Here is an 18,264-nt window from a genome sequence, read left to right as displayed (position 1 = left end):
AATATAGAATTAATATAGTTTATGTATAACAAAAATAATGTAGGGGCCAGGACACAGGCCTATTTTACACCTCTGGAGACTTTAATCCTCTCTGTCAAGTGGTTCTGCCTTCCCCATATTACACGTGCAGTTATCATCATGGAGGTGGGCTACCAATGCCTGTAGGTGCAGGGGCATTTTCATTTGTCAGAGTGTTTTCCACGACTAGAATGCAGTACTAGATCGAAGGCCGAACGTAGATCGACAAAGTCTACGTATAGTTTACCTTTGTTGATTACAACAGTACACCAATGGACCAATAGGAACCAAAACGCCTGATCTATTGCGGAGGTTTTGGATCAAAATCCTGGCTGGTAGGGACTGAGAACAGATATATGGGTGATCCAATCCTCGATCTTCTCAAGAACACAACAACAAAAAAAATCTGTATGCTATCAGTGAGGCATATTGGTCTGTAGTTGCTTGAGACAGACAATCCTCTTTTTAGGTTTCGCCTGTCTAAAGTTGCGCAAGCAGCGTTTCGCGCAGGCGAAAACTTTTGTGTTCAGTGTGTGTGTGTGTGTGTGTGTGTGTGTGTGTAGTCCCGCCCCTCTGTTCCATTGGCTAGCTCCATAAATGGAGGCTAGCCATTGGAACAGAGATCTGTCCGTTGATGCCGGAGCAGATTCGTGGGCGTTCCGGCGATTTTTAGGCTTTTCGCTACGTCATGCGGCGGTGGGCGTGTTTATTTTTTTTTTTTTGGACGCCATGTTTTGATCATTTGCCGCCAGAAGATGTCCAGGTGAGTGCTGTTTTATTTTTTGAGCCTTCTTGTGCCCGTTCCCGCCCCCCCTCCCGCTGTCCGTTTGCCCGTTCCCGCCCCCACTCCCGCTGTCCATGTGCAGTTAACCCGCCCCCCTGCTTAATGCTTGGGTTTTTTTTTTAAACATATTTTTATTGTAGCGAAGTCATAGAAAATAAAGGCACAGAGCATAACGACATTGGCACCGGTAATATGCGATCAATAAGAGTATGCAATACCATCGGCACTACACAGCCAATTATGGCCCACATCCTGGAGGCTGGGCGGCGCAGGATCAGACCATGGTCATAGGCAGAGAATTTTGCGGTTGTGCTCTAAAGATATGAAACCCATCAATGGCTTCGCAATAATTGTCAGTACACAGTAACATAATACCAAACAGTTCAATAACAACTATTAACCCCTCGAATGGCATCGCTAGTACTGGTTCAATAGAGTAGGACAGTTGTGTGAGGGCCAGGTATGGTCCGGTCAATTAACGGCAGTATACACCTATGGGAATCACATCAACATACATACAGATCAAGGGATCTCAGCGTGGCAACGTGGGACACCTACACAGTCTCACAGCCCTCCTCCCCAGCACTCTCCCCTCCACAGTCAGCCTCCGAGGCATCAGAAGAAAACAACTCGGCACTGGTGGCATCCGAGTCATCTTCCGCCAGTCCCTCCATACACAGCGTTCTCCAGGCAAGCAAATCATCTTGCAACTTGTCGTCCTTGCGGGAGCGCTGCATATGAGTCTCCTCCGTCAAGGCCCACTCTCTCGCATCCCTTAGCCACATAAGAATCTCAGGCGCCCTCAGGCCCATCCAAGTGATAGCCACTCGTCTTCTCGCCAAAACTAGTAGGAGTTGCAGGAACTTATATGATAGTCTCTTTTTTCTAGGTCTGGGCACCAATGCAAGTAGGCATTGGAGTGGGTCCAGCAGAAGCTGGAGGTGCGTAGCCCGAACAACGTACCGCACCACCTGTCGCCAAAAATCCTGAACAGGGGGACACTCCCATGCCAGATGCAGGAAGCCCGCCCTCCCCATTCCACATCTAGGACAATTGTGGCGTCTATCCGCCGATATACGATGGAGGGAGACCGGCGTCCTATATGTGCGATGGACAAAATTAAAGTGGATACGTTTAAAACGAGCATTACAGGAGACTTTATGGGTCAACAGACCAATCCGCGTCCTCTGTGCAGGCTCCAACTCCACCCCCAGGTCCGCCTCCCACGCCCCCCAAGCCGGGGCCAACGGGGGAGTTGAATCCCGGCGCATAGCCGAGTAGAGGAGGGAAATCAGGCGCCTACCCCTCCCACAGGACATGATGACGTCAAGGGTACTGGTGGCGGAGGTGCCTCCGGGAATTGGGGCCACGTTATCCTGGCCACCTCTTGGAGGCTACCGTAGTGAAGGTATTGTCCCTCAGTCAGTCCAAACGACTCCCTGGCACCCTCAAAGGTCACAAGGGAGTCGTTCGGGTAGAGGTCCGCGAGAGTCATACAACCTCCAGACCGCCACTCCCGGAAGGACATGTTTTCCTCCAAATGGAGTATCGGGGCCAGGGACCAAACTGGGAGCTCTCTGTGGAACGGCGCTCGCAGCAGCACCCTTTCAACAAATCGCTGCCAAATATTAGCCGTATGACGCACCACGAAGGGTAAAGTGGCGTCGGCTCCGCGCCCCTGCATCAGCGCCTCCTGCAGGGCCTCATCAGTTGCTGCACCAGCCATCAGTGCCAGTTCCCAATTCTCTCCTGCAGCGAACCATCTGGCGGCAGGGAGAAGCTGCGCCACGTAATAGTATAAGTCAAACCTCGGGGCTTCGAGGCCACCTTCATCCCAACGTCTCGTCACTGCGCGCAGGGCGACCCTGCTGCGCCCACCCGCCCAAAGGAGTGAGGTGAGGAGAGAGTTCAATGTGCGGAACCCTCGAGGAGGTAACGGACATAGAGAGTTCTGCAGAACATATAAGACCCTAGGGAGCATCACCATTTTGGCAATCGGCAATCGCCCCATGAGAGAAAGGGGGAGCGTGTTCCAAAAGGTAATTGATTTGCGGAGGGCTGTGAGTATTCTGTCGACGTTGTAAGTCAGCAGGGTCTCCGTAGACGTGGCCACCTGGATGCCCAAGTACCGGAAAGCCGTGCGCTCGTACCGGAGTCCCAAATGTTGGAGCTCCGCGCCCGGATCTGGGGCCGCATTCGTCAGCGGGAAGACTAGGGATTTGGTAATATTGATACGCAACCCAGAAGCTGCGCCAAATCGATCCAATAGTCACAACAGTTCGGGGAGGGCCGCAGCCGGGGAGGTCAAATAAAAAAGCGCGTCATCCGCATAGAGGGAGACCACATTGGTAGTATCATGCACCACAATACCCCAAGCCCGTAGGTCAGCGCGGGCGGATACGGCAAGGGGCTCAATTGCAAGAGCGAATAGGAGAGGGGAGAGAGGGCAGCCCTGCCGGGTGCCTCTCCCCAGTGACCACTCCGCCGAGCGGGCCGATCCCAACCGTACCCTGGCGCGTGGCGCCTTATAGAGCGCCCGGATCCAGTCTCAAAACCGAGGTCCGAACCCCATTTTCTGGAGTACCTGCAACAGATATCCCCAGTGCACCGTGTCAAATGCCTTTGCCAAATCAATGGAGACCAACACGTGAGGACCCTCCCGTCCCTGCACCTCATGCAGAATATAATTGAGACGACGCAAATTCATCGCCGTGTTACGACCCGGGATGAATCCACACTGGTCAGGGTGGACTAGGCGTGTCATGAGTGGGGCAAGGCGCGTGGCCAATAACTTAGTTAGGATTTTCGCATCCGTATTTAGCAACGTGATAGGACGATATGCTGCGGGATCAGTGTTGTCACCGCCAGGCTTCAGGATCATACACACTTCCCCTTGAGTCATGGTAGGCGGAAGGGCGCCAGCGTGCAGAGCCTCATTGTAGACCTGCAAGAGGAGGGGGGCCAGGACATTCCCAAAGGAATGATAGAACTCAGCCGGATAGCCATCACCCCCAGGGGTCCTGGAGCAGGGGAGGGCAGCGATCGCCGCAGTAATCTCACATAGTGTCAGATTCGCGTCAAGTTCCTTCGCCGCAGCCTCCGGCAACGTCTGTTAATGCTTGTTTTTAAAGCGTTGGCTAGGATTGCAGACAATTTGTCATCCCACCAATGTGCTGGCCCCAGAAAAATGCCTGTTTAGCTCCTCACTGAATAGGTAAGCTGAGCGAGACCTCCAGCCCTGCGGGAGCTCAGTTAGTTTCATCCTTGCGGAGACGGTCGGGCTCTCTCCGCCGAGGGGGGCCTGGCGTGAATGCGTTTCTAGGGTTGCTTGGTGGAGAGCAGCAGCCAAAGGCAGAGGGGCTGGGAGAATGGCACGGAAGGCTGGCATGGGCATGGGCATGTCCTTTCTTTTGTTATTGCTTTCTTTGAGGGCGCCGAGGTGCTGAGGGGACCCGCAGAGAGTGCAGCGTCTCTAGTAGGCAAAGGAAGTAGCGCTGCGGACGCTCACGTGCGCTAGGTGAGCTTTTCATGGAATAAGGGCCAGGTGCGGGGGAGGCAGGGACGAGGTCGAAGGGCAGAAAGAGGGGCAAAAGGAGAGGCGTGATGGGGAGATGGTGGGTACATCAGGGGACGGACGTGAGTGGTGTAAGTTAGACGTGGCAAAGAAACAGTGTTGTACACTGAATCTCGGCTACGTGCTTCCAGGCGCTACAGAATGTTTCCTTTTTAATTAGCCACTCTGACTGATCCCTAGTGTGGAAGCCAAACCAGAGCTCAGTGAAATACATGAATTTGTGCAAGATAAAGCCATATTAGTCAAGGGCGTAAGCAGGAGTCTCACTTCTGGTGCCCGGGCCACACGGCAACTACTCCCCTACTTTAAAAAAACGAGACCATTTACGAATGCTTTGGTGGAACGGATATGGTAGGTGATTGTGGAAATGGGGGCGTGGCGTGGGTCTGATTGGCGGGGCAGTTATAGGGACTCGGGTTGAACAGACACTAGGGCGATGGCAAACAGGAGTACTTATGAAAGTGTAACCAAACAATGGCAGGACCAAATCACAAAACCAAGGGGGCAGCCGCAGTCAGTCGGGGTGGCGATAGGGCCCCACACGATGGGAACCATAACGCCAAATGCTGGTGGCGTAAAGTTTCTGGCTCGCTCTGCCATTGGACAGGATCTCGGGAGCGCGTCATCAGAGGTGCAGCGTCGTGATCCGGGGGTCGTCGCAGGTCTTGTAAAGCCCTCTGGGGTGTTAGGCGTTCACCCTCTTTACCTCCATGACTGGGCCGCTGTGCTTAACCTGCCCACCCTGGCCACTTTCCTTTACTTTTGCTCTTGGATAGCGGATGTGTGGGTGTGGGGGGGGCTCGCAGTGTGAGGGGGGGCTCGCAGTGTGTGAGGGGGCTCTGTGTGGGGGTGTGTGGGGGGGCTCTGTGGGGGGGCTCTGTGTGGGTGTGTGGGGGGGCTCTTACTGGGGGGGCTCTGTGTGGGTGTGTGGGGGGGCTCTGTGTGGTTGTGTGTGTGGGGGGCTCTGTGTGGGTGTGTGTGTGGGGGGGCTATGTGTGCGTGTGGGGGGACTCTATGGGTGTGTGTGTGTGTGTGTGTGTGGCATTTGCGAGAGATTAAGCTATTGGCATTGTAAATGACAATGCGATTTATTTATCTGTTTTCAAAACCAACACATAAATAAAAATGTTGTCATTTACAATGCCAATAGCTCTAACTTTTGCAAAGGCGAAACCGTTGCATTGTAAATGCTTGTTCATGGACAGGAATCACAATAGCAACTTTCCAAGATTTGGGAGTAGAGCCACCCCTGTGGCGATGGCATTTGCAATAGTTAGAATATAGCACACCCAGACTTCCTTGTCTGAAGACCTCAGCTGGAACACCATCCGACCCTGCCGCTCGTCCCCTTACAGTAGCCGATGAGGATTGTTCATCAGCAAGAAGGTACATGACTTTAGTATTAAATCTGTTTATTTACAAAAAAGGACAGACACAAGCAATTATTCGTGCAAAGCATGACCATGACAGTAATGTAGCATTAAGAAGCTCAAGTAAATGGCTGACAGTAGTGCGGAAAAGACACAATATCACTGCGGGCTGACTGTCGCGATTGCAAGGTCCATCTGGAGCATCATAGCAGTGTCTAAAGATGAAAACAGCAACCAAACCCCTTTCCCTGAGCCTCACCACCCCCCAAACTGCCCTCCCACCACCCCTGTTCCAGGTCCAACTTCCATCCACTTGTTCCATATCGCCTAACTGGATGTCTCCGAGTCTTCTCCCTGCGATAGTCTCAGAAGGCGTAGAAATCTGGGACAGGTCACTTCCCTAAATTCCGTGGCTAACAGAGTCAAGAAGGGTTGCCACAGATCTGGGTACTTGTCCCCTTCCCCCTTTGCAATCAAGGACAGCTTCTCCATTCCCAAGACATTCCAAAGATGGTGCAACCAGCCCTGAAAGGTGGGAATGTGTGTGGTACGCCAGTAAGCTAGAACATTCTGCAGCGCAGAGCCCATGGCTATGGCCATTAGTCGACCCCGACGGGCGCGCAGCGGATAGGTATTGGGATTAGGTAAGCCCAGCAACACATAAGCAGGGAACCTCGGGAGTGTCGTGTCAAAATGTGAGTCCACCTCATCTAATACTTGTTTCCAATATCCCTGTAGGTGAGTACAGTCCCATAATAGGTGCACCGACGAACCCCTCTCACCACAACCACGCCAGCAGGACACACCACGCGTACGATCCATCTCATTGAGCTTCTCTGGGGTATAATACCAATATGTAGTGAGTTTAGTGAGGGTGCCAGTCAAGCCCATGTGATAGGCGGAATGTCGGGCCCGGTAACAGATGCCGCCCCACTCTTTATTGCTGAGTGTGCGTCCCAGGTCCCTCTCCCACCTCGCCCTCCCCGAGTTGTGGACGTGTGTGTATGTGCCTAACAACATGCGGTAGAGATCTGATATGAGCTTTCGATCAGACTTCCTCGTGATCAGCCAATATTCGTACTCACTGAGTCTGCGGTCAGCCCCTCTTTGAATCTGCAGATGGAGCGCCCATTGTCGCACCTCCTCGGGCATATCATATTCTCGCCGGAAGGCATCAAAGTGGATGACTCCCTCCGCCGCGTACATGTGTGAGAGTACCCTGCATCCCGCTGGGCCCCACCGAGCGAAAGCCGTTGTATCCTGACCAGGACTGAAATCTGGATTGTTCAGTAAGGGTGTCAGCGGTGATGGGAACGATGTCAGCTCATGCGTGATATTCACAAGATCCCACACCTCCAATGGTGTCCTCGTAATATACGAGGCGTAGAGATTAGGGGGTCGATGCTGCCGTCGCAGGAAAGGAACCTCTTGAAGTGTGCGTCCCGCCACCGCCTGGTCCTGAAAGAGCCAGTGCTTCTCAGACTCCCACTTGCTCCATTCCACCAATGTTCGCAGTTGCACCGCTTGATAGTATAACAACAAATCCGGCAGACCCAGTCCCCCACTCTCAGGGGGCAGCATCGCCAATCGAAGTTTCATCCTCGGACGGCGTCCGTTCCAGATAAATTGTGCTAATTCTGATTGGGTCTGGCAAATCCAGCCCTCCGGGGGCCTCATAGGGATGGCGCGGAACACGTAAAGACCTGCGGCAGGATCGTCATTTTAATAGCCGCCACCTTGCCCAGCCAGGATAGCGGAAGGTGTCTCCTTCTACCCAGTTCGGACCGGATTGTCTGCCGGAGCCGAGCATAGTTGAGGCGGACCGTGCCCTGTAAGGTGGCCGCCAGCTGAATGCCTAAAAAGGGACAGCCTCTGAGGCCCATGGAAAGGGAAAGAGCCCCTGCAAGCAGGCACGTGTGGGCGCCTCTAGAGATCAAGCGCCACTGATTTGCTCAGATTAACCTTTAAGCTTGCCACCCCAGCGAAAGCGTCGAGAATGTCCACACAAGCCGGCAGCGACTCTCTGGGGGAAGATAGCACCAGCAGAACATCGTCCGCATATAAACTTATGGTATGCTCGAATGCCCCCATTGTAATCCCGCGGACTGCGGGGGCGAGTCTCATGGCCTGCGCCAATGGCTCCATATAGAGGGCAAAGAGCAGGGGCGACAACGGGCACCCCTGTCTCGTGCCCCGCTCGATGGGAAAGCGGAGTGAGGAACAGCCCTTAACACAGACTGTCGCCGAGGGCCTCGAGTAGCAATTCAAGATCCAGGTGCGGAATCAGTCCCCCCAACCCGGCCCTAACCAGGACTTCCTCCAGATACGGCCAGTGGACTCGATCGAACACTTTCTCCGCGTCGATAGCGAGCGTCATGTAATCCCCTTTTGTACGTGTGGCCTTCTTAATTAAGTGTAGTGCCCTCTTGGTATTGTCCACAGTTTGCCGCTCCGAGAGGAATCCGGCTTGGTCCGGAACAATCAGTCTCGGCATAAGCAGGGCAAGTCTCGCCACCAGTATGCTCGTATACAATTTCAGATCAATGTTAAGTAGCGAAATGGATCGATATGCTGCGCACGTTGAGTGGTCTTTCCCAGGTTTGGGGATAACAGAAATGGTGGCATCTAATAGGTCCCCTGGAATCGAGCCCGGCTCCGAAAGGGAGTTAAAGAGAGTAGTAAGCAAAGGCGCTACCTGTGCGCAAAATGTCTTATAAAAGATGGCTGTGAAGCCGTCAGGCCCCGGGGCCTTCCCAAGTTTAAGCTTGGAGATGGCTGAGATGACTTCCTCAGGTCTGATGTTGCGTTCCAGGGGCTCAGCTTGATCCGGTGTAAGCACCGGAAGTTGGGAAGAGTCCAGGAAAGCTTCGCCCGCCGCCAGGTCTAGTGTGGACCCAGTGTACAGGGAAGTATAGAAGTCACTGAATGCGGCTGCAATCTCCCCATCCTCTGTTGCCAAACTTCCGTCCGGTTTCGTAATTTCCTTCCCCGTGTGACGCTGCCGCGTTTCCCTAAGTGCCCGGCCCAGTAAGCGTCCGCACCTACCCCCCCCCCCCGATGTAGTACATATGACGCACCCTCAAAGCTGTGAATTCTGCCCTGTCCTTGTCCAACGCACTCAGCTGCTTCCTAACCACTGTCAGTTGCCTCCAGATCCTGGGGGCACATGTCCTTTGATGCATGCGTTCTAACTCCTTAACCTTTTGCGTGAGCTCGTCCCTTTTCTCTGCCCTCGCTCTGCCCTCAGCCGCCGATATTGCTATAAACTCTCCTCTAAGAACTGCCTTCAGAGCCGCCCAATGTGTCGCCGGCGATGGTGTCGGAGGTGTTACTATGGTGCAAGTAGTCTTTTATCGTGCCTACTATTTTCTCAATTATGTCTTTGCGGTGTAGCAGCGTGTCGCGGAGTCGCCAGCAGCGTGTGGGTCGTGTCACCGGGGGAAAAGGGAACGTCGCGGAAATCGGGGCATGATCAGAGAGGGACGCAACCCCTATGTCAACAGTAGATGTCAAGGCCTGAAGGGAGGTAGAAGCTAAAAAGTAATCCAGTCTCGCGTATGAGCGATGTGCGCTTGAGAAGTATGAGTATGCTCTATTACCCGGGTGGAAACTGCGCCAAAGGTCTACCATACCCAGTTACCCCCAGTCTCGCCATCCCCCTCTAGAGAGGGTCCCCGCATGTGTGGTGTGTGGCGCAGATCTGTCCAAGGTGTTATCTAGCACCAGGTTGAGGTCCCCGCCAATGAGGATATGTCTGTCCGTGGATGCCGCCACTTCGCTGAGTGCTGAATGAAAGAACTTCTCCTGTCCCTCATTGGAGGCGTAAACCGAGCAGATCGTGAATTCGGACCCCCCCCAAAGAAAAGTGGTAGGATAGCAACTTTCCCTTTATCTCCGCTCCCTTCCGCAGCACCCACCCTCTAAATCGCTGCGCAACTAATATCGCGACCCCAGCTGTTTTACTCAAGGTGGACGAGAAAAATTGCTGTGGGAAGCTACGCGCCTTCATACTAGAGCAGTCCTTTTGTAGTAGATGCGTCTCCTGCAAGAGACATATATCGGCCTTCGCGTGTTCAAGGCACGAGAATACTGCCTTCCGTTTGACCGGGTTGTTGAGCCCCCTAACATTTAGGGAGAGGATGCGTAGTTCAGTAGGGGGCATGATTCATTCCCACCCTTGACTGCTCCACACCCCCGAGACCCACCATTAAAGCGGCACCGGCTCTCATGGATAGCTCACCTGCTGGCCCGAGTCGCAACCTGGTGCGCCCTGCCCCAATACTCTGGAAAACTCTTATCTTCATCCCTCAGTGGACCCTCTAGGACCTGGAACCCCTCCCATCCCCCCCTACAGAATCGTACAAACCTGTCTCTCCCCCCCCCCCCCCCCCCTTTTCCCCAACACCCATCCCTCCACCCTCCCCTACTCTATCTCCCTTCCCACTGAAACACAAACTTGAAAATAAGGAAATAGAGAACTAGACAATTGTCCATCATCTCTCACAGATGACTGGTCAAAAGGTTTAGCGGGTATATGAAGTCAAATCCTTCTTCCGTCCCCCCCATCGCCGACCTCCCAAGAAACACAGTAGACCCCAAACGTTGCAGGTCCTAGACGAAAAGTCAACCCGGCTGCTGCAAAGTTAAGTCCGTAGCTACTGTTTCCACCGCTGCCCTCCGGCCATCTTTGATCTCCGTCTTCGGGCGTTTCTTGACGCGGCGCCATCCCCGTTGTTGGCACCATTGAGACGAGGATTCTCCCGTGCCCCCTTGCCGTGTTGGCTGCTCTTCCTCCTCCTCCTTCGGCGGGTCCATGCCTAGCACCTGACAAGCTTCTTTTAGAGAACTGAGTTGGTAAAGTTTGTTGTTCAGTTTGAACACAATCCTGAACGGGTGTCCTCAACTGTAAGGTATGGCTTGTTGCTGGAGATAGATCGTGACCGGCTTGAAGCAACGGTGCTTCTGCAGAGTAAGTGCCGATAAGTCCTGGAAGAGGGTCGGGTAATGGCCACGAAAGGAGATGGGGGTGCATCTGCCTCGCCTTCTGAAGAATATCTTCCTTAGTGCGGAAGTCCTGGACACACACCAGAATGTCCGTGGGAAAAGTTGTCCCGGTTCGCTGGGGCCCAACTCTGTGTGCCCTGTCTATCGTGAGTGCCGTCTCCCCCGGCCGGCCCAGGATAAGGTTGAAGAGCTCCCTGGTAAATTTAAAAAGGTCCTAGTCTTCGTCCGACCGAGCCACTCCCCGAATACGTATGTTGTGTCGCCTGGAGCGATTTTCAAGGTCTTCTAGGTGTGCCTTGAGGTCCAGCTGTTGGTCATGCAATCGTATAATCTCCTGTTGGAGCGCCTCTGTTTCGACATCGCGATTGTCCTGTTTCGTTTCGAGCGCCGCCACTCGTTCTCCAATGCCGTCCATGTCTGTCCGCACCGCGCGGATCTGGTCCGAAAATTCTTTTTTGAGGGTGTGGATGTCTTCCCTCAAGTACGTGAAGAGGGACTCAAGGAAGGCCTTCGTGATGGGTTCCGAGCCCGCCATCTCCGGGTCGCCCCGTCGTGCTCCAGTGCTCGAAGCGTCCTTAGCCGTCGAGGGCGACTGGGCCGTGGCGAACATCTCCTTCACAGTCTTGTCTTTACGGGCCCTCGGTCCCGTCAACATGGCCGCCACGTGGCAACAGGCTCCCCCTCGTGGAGATCACCAAATCAGTAGTCGGGCGTGTGGACACCCCGGTAGGCCTATAGTTAGGCTGCGCCAGCTACCAAACCCGTACACCGTTGGCCGACACCTGCCGCCCTCAAAAGCGGCGCCAACCGGACACCCCCAAACTCAAAAACTCTGTCCACTCCGGGCACGGTCCGTGTCTCCTCCGCTTCTCACCACGGCCCACTCCTCGCACTACTCCTGGAGTTGCCCCGGCCACGTTGTCCGTAGGCACAGTCGCAGCTCGCTACTCCACTCTACTGCCTCCACCACAGGCCTCCGCTCGCTTCAGACACATCCCAGTCCGGGGTCCACAGCCCCACCTGATGGTAGATATTTTCCGCAACGACGCGGTCCTCTCTACGCCACTGGGGCCCGGGGCCGATGTCCGCCATAGTCTCCAGGTGGGCCCCCCTGGCAGGCCCGCAGCAGCAACAGGCGCGTTCTCTGCCTGTTGCCTCACGCAACACACGTGCGTTGGCCAGGCCCGCCATAGCCGCCCTAGAGCTCGCTGAAATACCCCCAGACCACGGGCTCCCAGCCTCGGTGCCACTAAATAGTCCCCCGGGGCGATGCCCGGTCTCAGACCGTACCGCAAATCACTCAGCCGTTAGGCCGGGCCTCCGTATTCGGAGCAGGCCTCTGCACGCGGCCGCCGTCCCCTCCTCTTCACCTCTCTGCTCCTGTGGGCCCCGTAACCATCGATTGCAACCTCGTCCGGGCGGCGGGTCCGCAGCAGCAATCTGGCGGTGGGTCCGCCGATGCTTCGCGCCGAGGAATGCGCGGGTCAGACCCGCCGAAGCCGCACCAGACCTCGCGTAGGGCGGTCCCAAACCTCGAGCCTCCGGCTCGGCCGCTGCCTCTCCTGTCGTCCGCTCCTCCCCCAAGGCCGGCCGCGATTGTAGGCCGCACCGCGGGTCCGTCGGCGACATTCGCTGTGGGCGCACCGTCCACCCAAGAGCTGCCCCTGCCGACCGCCTGTGCCCCCAGGGATGCCAGGCGAGCTATTGGGGTCGCTGAAGAGGGGCTCCGTGAGGCTGGAGCCCGTGCTGTGGAAGGCCGACGGCGGGAGCTCAGAAGGATGCGTCCGCTCACGCCGTCATCTTGGCCACGCTCCATGACTTTAGGGGGAAATGAATGAGATAGGGGGTAGTGTTAACTGATGGCCCATTTTTGAGGAGGTATTAATGCTATTGGCGGCACAGAGGGAGCTGAAATGCTCGACCCGCGTAGAGGGGGCAACATTTACAGGTCTGCATGCAAGTGTAGTATCCCTACTAGCGTCTATCTCCCAAAATGATATAAAATCTTTCTACACAAGCTTCATCTAGGATGGACCATCTATGGTTGTTACAGCTTCTTTTGGCTTTGGAGACTGTTACCTTGTAGGCCCTACGGACCATAGGTATGCTGAACAGGTCTCTGGCTTTGGTGGTCCTTACTAGGAAGCTTTTAGAGTTTAGGAATTATACGAAAGGTTCCGGTTAGGCGTTCCTCTTCTAGAACGTGTCAGGACAATAAAGTATCCCAATATACGATTAAAGAAGACAGCATGGTTTGTGATAAACAGATCACCTGAGTCGAGTTGCCCTCCCTCAATCTTATTCATCGATTTGCTGATGTCTGTGGCAACAGCAGAGGGCATGTCAGGGCAGTTGGGCGATTAATTCCACTTTAAGTGGCGTTTGTCTGAAGCTGCATGGCTGTCTGGGTCCACCTGCAAAAGGGGGTAGCGGAGGGGGGGGAATTGGTGATGGAATGGACCAAGTTCTGTCTACATTGCTGGACATTTGAACCCCGTCAGTATTAAGTGGTTCAAAAGTGGAGTTAGTCACCCGCTATTATAGGGTTTTGGTTAGAAAGAAGTTGATCGAGAAAACTTTCCAGTGCATGGATTGTACAGATTGAGCCCCACTTCTAGTCCCTTCTACATAGATATTGATGAAAATGATCTTGGGCGTTTTGTTTTACTACTTAATTCGATAACCAAAATGTTTGGGGACTCTAAATGGAATTTTCGAATGGCACAGTGAAGGGAGTATCTAACCCGTAAGGTAAGACCTCCAGAGAGTCTGCCCGGTTGATTGGAGGAGGCAGGGATGAAAAAGTTAAAACCTGTTTGAATAGGATCCAAAGACAAGGTTTCTTGAAAGCAGCATAGATCATAATTCTGAAGAAGAGAGATTCAGTCAGCCATTTGAATCTTAGACTTGAGACCCACTACATTCCATGAAGTTAGCTTTAAAATCTTAATATCTGGTCCACAAGATTCCTTGTCCGTGTTGGGCAGAAGACCAAATACATTCAAATACTATATATAGGGACAGGTACATACAGCCATAAGAGCTGCTTCAAAAGAATTTGAAAGTTCAAACCGGTCAGGTCATCCGAGATGGTGTGTCTGGAAAGTTGCTGGGAACCTAAAGTGGAAGGAGCGCTATCAAGACTGAAATAGCCGGTTATGATTGTATTAGATTAGATACAATGACGGTTGATGCAGGGGCTAAGTAGAGGGTCTGAGTTTCTGCTGGCCGCATCAATGTGTGGATAGCAACCACTAGCTGAGCTTTTAAGGCCCAATAGATCATTGTCTAGAGGTGACTCGGTAAGTCAGTCATTATGGTTAAGTGATGAAGTACTGGGTCCAGTAGTTAGATGTGCTTGTAATCCCGGCATATTTGAACTGAATGTTAGAGGAGCCTTGGGTGAGGGATACTATGATCAATATCAACTAAGTTGTTTGCCACATAGGAAATTGACAAGATTAGATCAACTTTGTCAAATGCTGAGTTAGCACTTTGCGACCTATTCACATTGAGAATGTCGTCTCAAATAAGAGAATGACAACCCCCAAACATGGCGGATCCAGTGGATCGCCTTATTTTTTTAAAAAGTCATGTCTCTAATGGCGATTGATGGAACAATTTTTGGGGATACTAGTCATTGTGATATAGACATGAGATTGGTATATGGTGTTGTCTATGTGGAAATTTGTTTGTCATGCCCGTATGATCCCCTGGGTCCATGCTCATAGGTGGAGTTATAACGATCCCCACTTGGAAGTGGGCTCTGGTTGGTTATTAGACTATTATTTTGCTTTGTTAAAGGACCAGTTCTTCCATCTACCGACGTTGTCAACGGGCTTGCCAAAGGCAACAATTTGGATTTGGTGGTCCGTGTTGGAATTAAGGTGGCTAAATAGGGCTTGAAGTGTGTTTGAATGTTAAGGACGGCTTGTCTCCTGGACGAGTCTGCTAGCAGGCTAACTGTAGAGGTCCGAGTGGTCACCATGGATTTCAATACGGCCACCTCCTTTTATAGGCATTGAAGAAGTGAAAAAAGGAAAGCCTTGTTAGTATTAGTGCACCCACCCCTTTTATCTCGTTAACTTGCCATTTGTTAGATAGTTTGTCGTTCGTATGCTCCTTCTGCGTCTCGTGCAGGGGATCAAAACGGTTTCTACTCGGAAGAGGATCGGAGTGTGAATCAAAAATTGAAGTATCAGTAGGAAATTGAGTTCCAAAACAGTAGGTGAAGTGGGAAATGAAGGAATCTGTGCAGCAATAGAGGTTTTACATCTCGGTTGCATAGATCTTGAAAACATACTGGGTATTATACAACTCTTTTCCATTGGGGGCAAGAGGTGGGGGCTTAGAGCTCACGAGGACGTTGGGATAAAATCCGGTGCTATTATCTGTTCACATTCTACCAATAGGGTGTCAACCCGATCATGTACACAGTTTTGCCAGCAGATTTCCGAGTTTGCCTAGATTTTCTCACTTTAGTAACCCCTGCGCCCTCATCTGTGGTTCGAGGATACCAGTAAAACAGTCTAGTTCCAAGTTCCAACACTATCAGTACAAACATATGATGTAAATGTGATGCAACTGTAGGATTAGATTGAATAACAGTACCTTTGTGTGAAAAACGTTAAGAAGGTGACCCAGGTGCAGCCCTCGCTGTGGGAGTGCTTCTGTCCTTAAATATCACCGGTGGTCAGGAAGAGCAATGAGTTGTGGAACTTGTAGTTGGTCCCCAGCGGCAGCGCTGATGCATGCTGCAACTCGCCCCTGCAGAAGACGAGGCCCAGAAGCCTTCGTGGAATGCAGCAGGTAGACATTGGACTTTCAAAGGCAGACTGGGATAATGGTGTTCGCCCCAAGAGAGAATATCAGCAAATGTAACACCCCCCCACTGCAGGAGTTGGTCGGTCCTTAAGTATCACTGGTGGTCGGGAAGATCAAGGAGTTGTGGGACTTCTAGTTGGTCCCCAACGGCAGCACTGATACATGTTGCATCTTACCTCTACAGGAGACAAGCCTTTGGTGAGGTGGAATGCAGCAGGTAGGCATTGGTCCTCTAAAGGCGGACAGGGTTAATGGTGTTCGCCCCTGTTCTCCACACTAGATTTGATGATCAATACATTGTGCTATGAAGGTTTCTGCCAATTAGAGTTGTCCTCGAACTCCAGAGAGGGCTGTGACATTAAGGAATGATAGCCTTGGAAACTGTATTAGGTCAATGAGTTCAGGTAGTGTAGCTTCCCACAAGGCATATCCAGGAGCAGTGAGACAGATTGTCCCCATGCCTCCACAATCTGGCCCCCATAGAACTGTGAGGCCACAGCTCTATGATTCCATAAGTAAATGTTGCCATTTAGCCATGGCAATTAAGGACTGCACTTCTGGGGCACTTTACATGGGTTTCCAATATGGGTCCGTATTGGGACAGCAACCCAGACGGCCATGTTCCTAAAGGGTTGCAGTGACCGAAAGCTACAAAGATTTAGCCACCACGGGCTGCAAACTCCATATATTTCGCAAGCCTAAAAATTCAGATGACCATGTTTTTTGGGTAGCTCGGGATGCAGAGAAATAATTAGCTCCTGTGGCGGACGTTTGCGTAATCCATGTGCTCAACTGCGTTCCTTCATTGATCTTATGGGCCTCTGTGATTAGCTCTATCTGGTGTTACTGAAAATTCCTCTAATGTACATTGTTCATGAGTTCATTAAAAATTCCACTGCTGCAGATCTAGTGTAAGTAACTTTTTTAAAACAACATATGCTTATTTAACCATGCTCAGTCACGCCCCATTTAATTCTCTATAAAGGCTGGCTGTCAGTAACATCTGAAAACACCTAAAGCGCGTGGGAGTGTAGAGGGCAGCATTGCAAAGTTTCCTAAGAAGCATTGGTATTGCCAATAGGACTGGCTTTAAAGGAATATTGTTTGTTAACGTGAAACATTACAAGTAAATAGCATGTGAATTAATTTGTGGAAGCAAAGACCTGTAGATCTGTAGAATAATATTGTGTTGCTGCCAGAGACGAATACTATACATTATCTAGCTGTCTAAGATACCTTAATAGCTGTACAATGTCAGATATGTGCCCCTGAAAATTCAAGCTCAGGCAGCTGGATTAATAAACTAACTGATCACAGCTGCGTGAAATGCAGGTACTTTATAGTGGAAACACTCCATTTCTGCCCAATCAGAACATACTCCTGGCTGCTAACCTGGGTGGCGCCAAAGCCCCTCTTCAGTGATGTTCGTACAATTGTCTAACAACTGTTGGGCTTTCAAGCCAGACCATACAAAAGGGGATACTAACTTTTTTGTTTAAATTAAAGGTGAACCAAAGGGCATCTACTCTTCTTGCTGCTTTAGAATGGCATGTTTGAAGAGGTAAAACGCTTTGTGCAACAAATTTGTCATTTGGTGATGTAAACTAGGATTGTTAAATGATTGTACTTTAAAACAATCTTGTGATCCTTTCCCCATTAGTGATCTTTACTGAAGGACACTTCCTTTTCCACTGTACATGCTTCATAGATATAAGCATATATATGAAAGGCATTGTCAGAATGAAGTGGGGCATAATTTTCCTTCTACAGTTTCGTACTTGTATTTCTTGTTTAAAATGTTTTGTGTTACTGTTTAACCCCCTTTTAATCTGTTACAACTTTCTTTGTTAATGGCTCTGTTAATGATAATTCAAATAGGGTTGTAGTAAGTATCTGTTGAAAGATAGACCAGGTTTCATCACAAGCAGTAATGCAGGACAAGTATAGGAACTGGCGTCTTAGCCTATTTTGACCATGTTGGTCTGTCGCTGTGCACAGGGAACGTGACTCCAGCCCACTACGATGAGCAGCAGAACTTCTTCGCCCAGATAAAGGGCTTTAAGCGCTGTATCCTGTTTCCACCCGATCAGTTTGAATGCCTCTATCCGTACCCTGTGCACCATCCCTGTGACAGACAGAGCCAGGTGAGTGAGCTATGTGCATTGAACTGATGCAGGCTCCTGCACACCGAACTGTAATTCATCTTCTTTATCTTTCCCTTTGACCCAAGCTTTGACATGCAGAATTTAAATCACGAGGATAATTGAAAAAATGTGTAATGCATGTTCTAGCTAACATAGTTCTCTTGAGGTGTCATTGCCTACAGTAGATTAGGCACAATGGATGCTGGGTATAAGCTGTGCAAATATACTTGCTTGACAAATGTACTGAATTTACCTTGTATTCTCTACTGCACTAACAGCAAATGTAACGTTTGGCCTTAGATTAATGGTGCCGCCCAAGGTGTGAATGGTGATAATTGTGTTTAAACTGATGAATAGTCTTTCTAAATTGATGTCTTTGAAGGCTGTCGATTTAATGAAGTCTTTGGGGTTGTTAGAAGATCCTTTGAAGACTTGGTGGGCATTATACACTAGGGTTTTCCTGACTTTAATGATCATAAGATTTTGTTAATCCTAGTATCTTGTGTCGGACAGATACTGATGTACATAGCACAGAAAAATGAAATA

At 51.2% G+C, this 18,264-nt stretch overlaps 1 protein-coding gene across 2 annotated transcripts in view; it reads left to right on the top strand.

Moving 5' to 3' along the window:
• HIF1AN (hypoxia inducible factor 1 subunit alpha inhibitor) overlaps window positions 1-18,264 on the top strand; it is a 182,060-nt gene that overhangs the window by 90,568 nt on the left and 73,228 nt on the right. For both annotated transcript variants that reach the window (XR_013594767.1, XM_078643060.1), the window contains exon 4: window positions 17,573-17,718. Coding sequence is in view for 1 of the 2 variants with exons in the window: in XM_078643060.1 (XP_078499186.1) it covers window positions 17,573-17,718 (146 nt within the window). In the remaining variant the exon portion in view is untranslated. The remainder of the gene's footprint in view (window positions 1-17,572; window positions 17,719-18,264) is intronic.

This window comes from Lissotriton helveticus, chromosome 5_1, assembly GCF_964261635.1.
Source record: "Lissotriton helveticus chromosome 5_1, aLisHel1.1, whole genome shotgun sequence".
Lineage (NCBI taxonomy): Eukaryota > Metazoa > Chordata > Amphibia > Caudata > Salamandridae > Lissotriton > Lissotriton helveticus.
The sequence above is the reverse complement of the archived record's forward strand: the minus strand, read 5'-3'. Positions and strand labels throughout refer to the sequence as shown.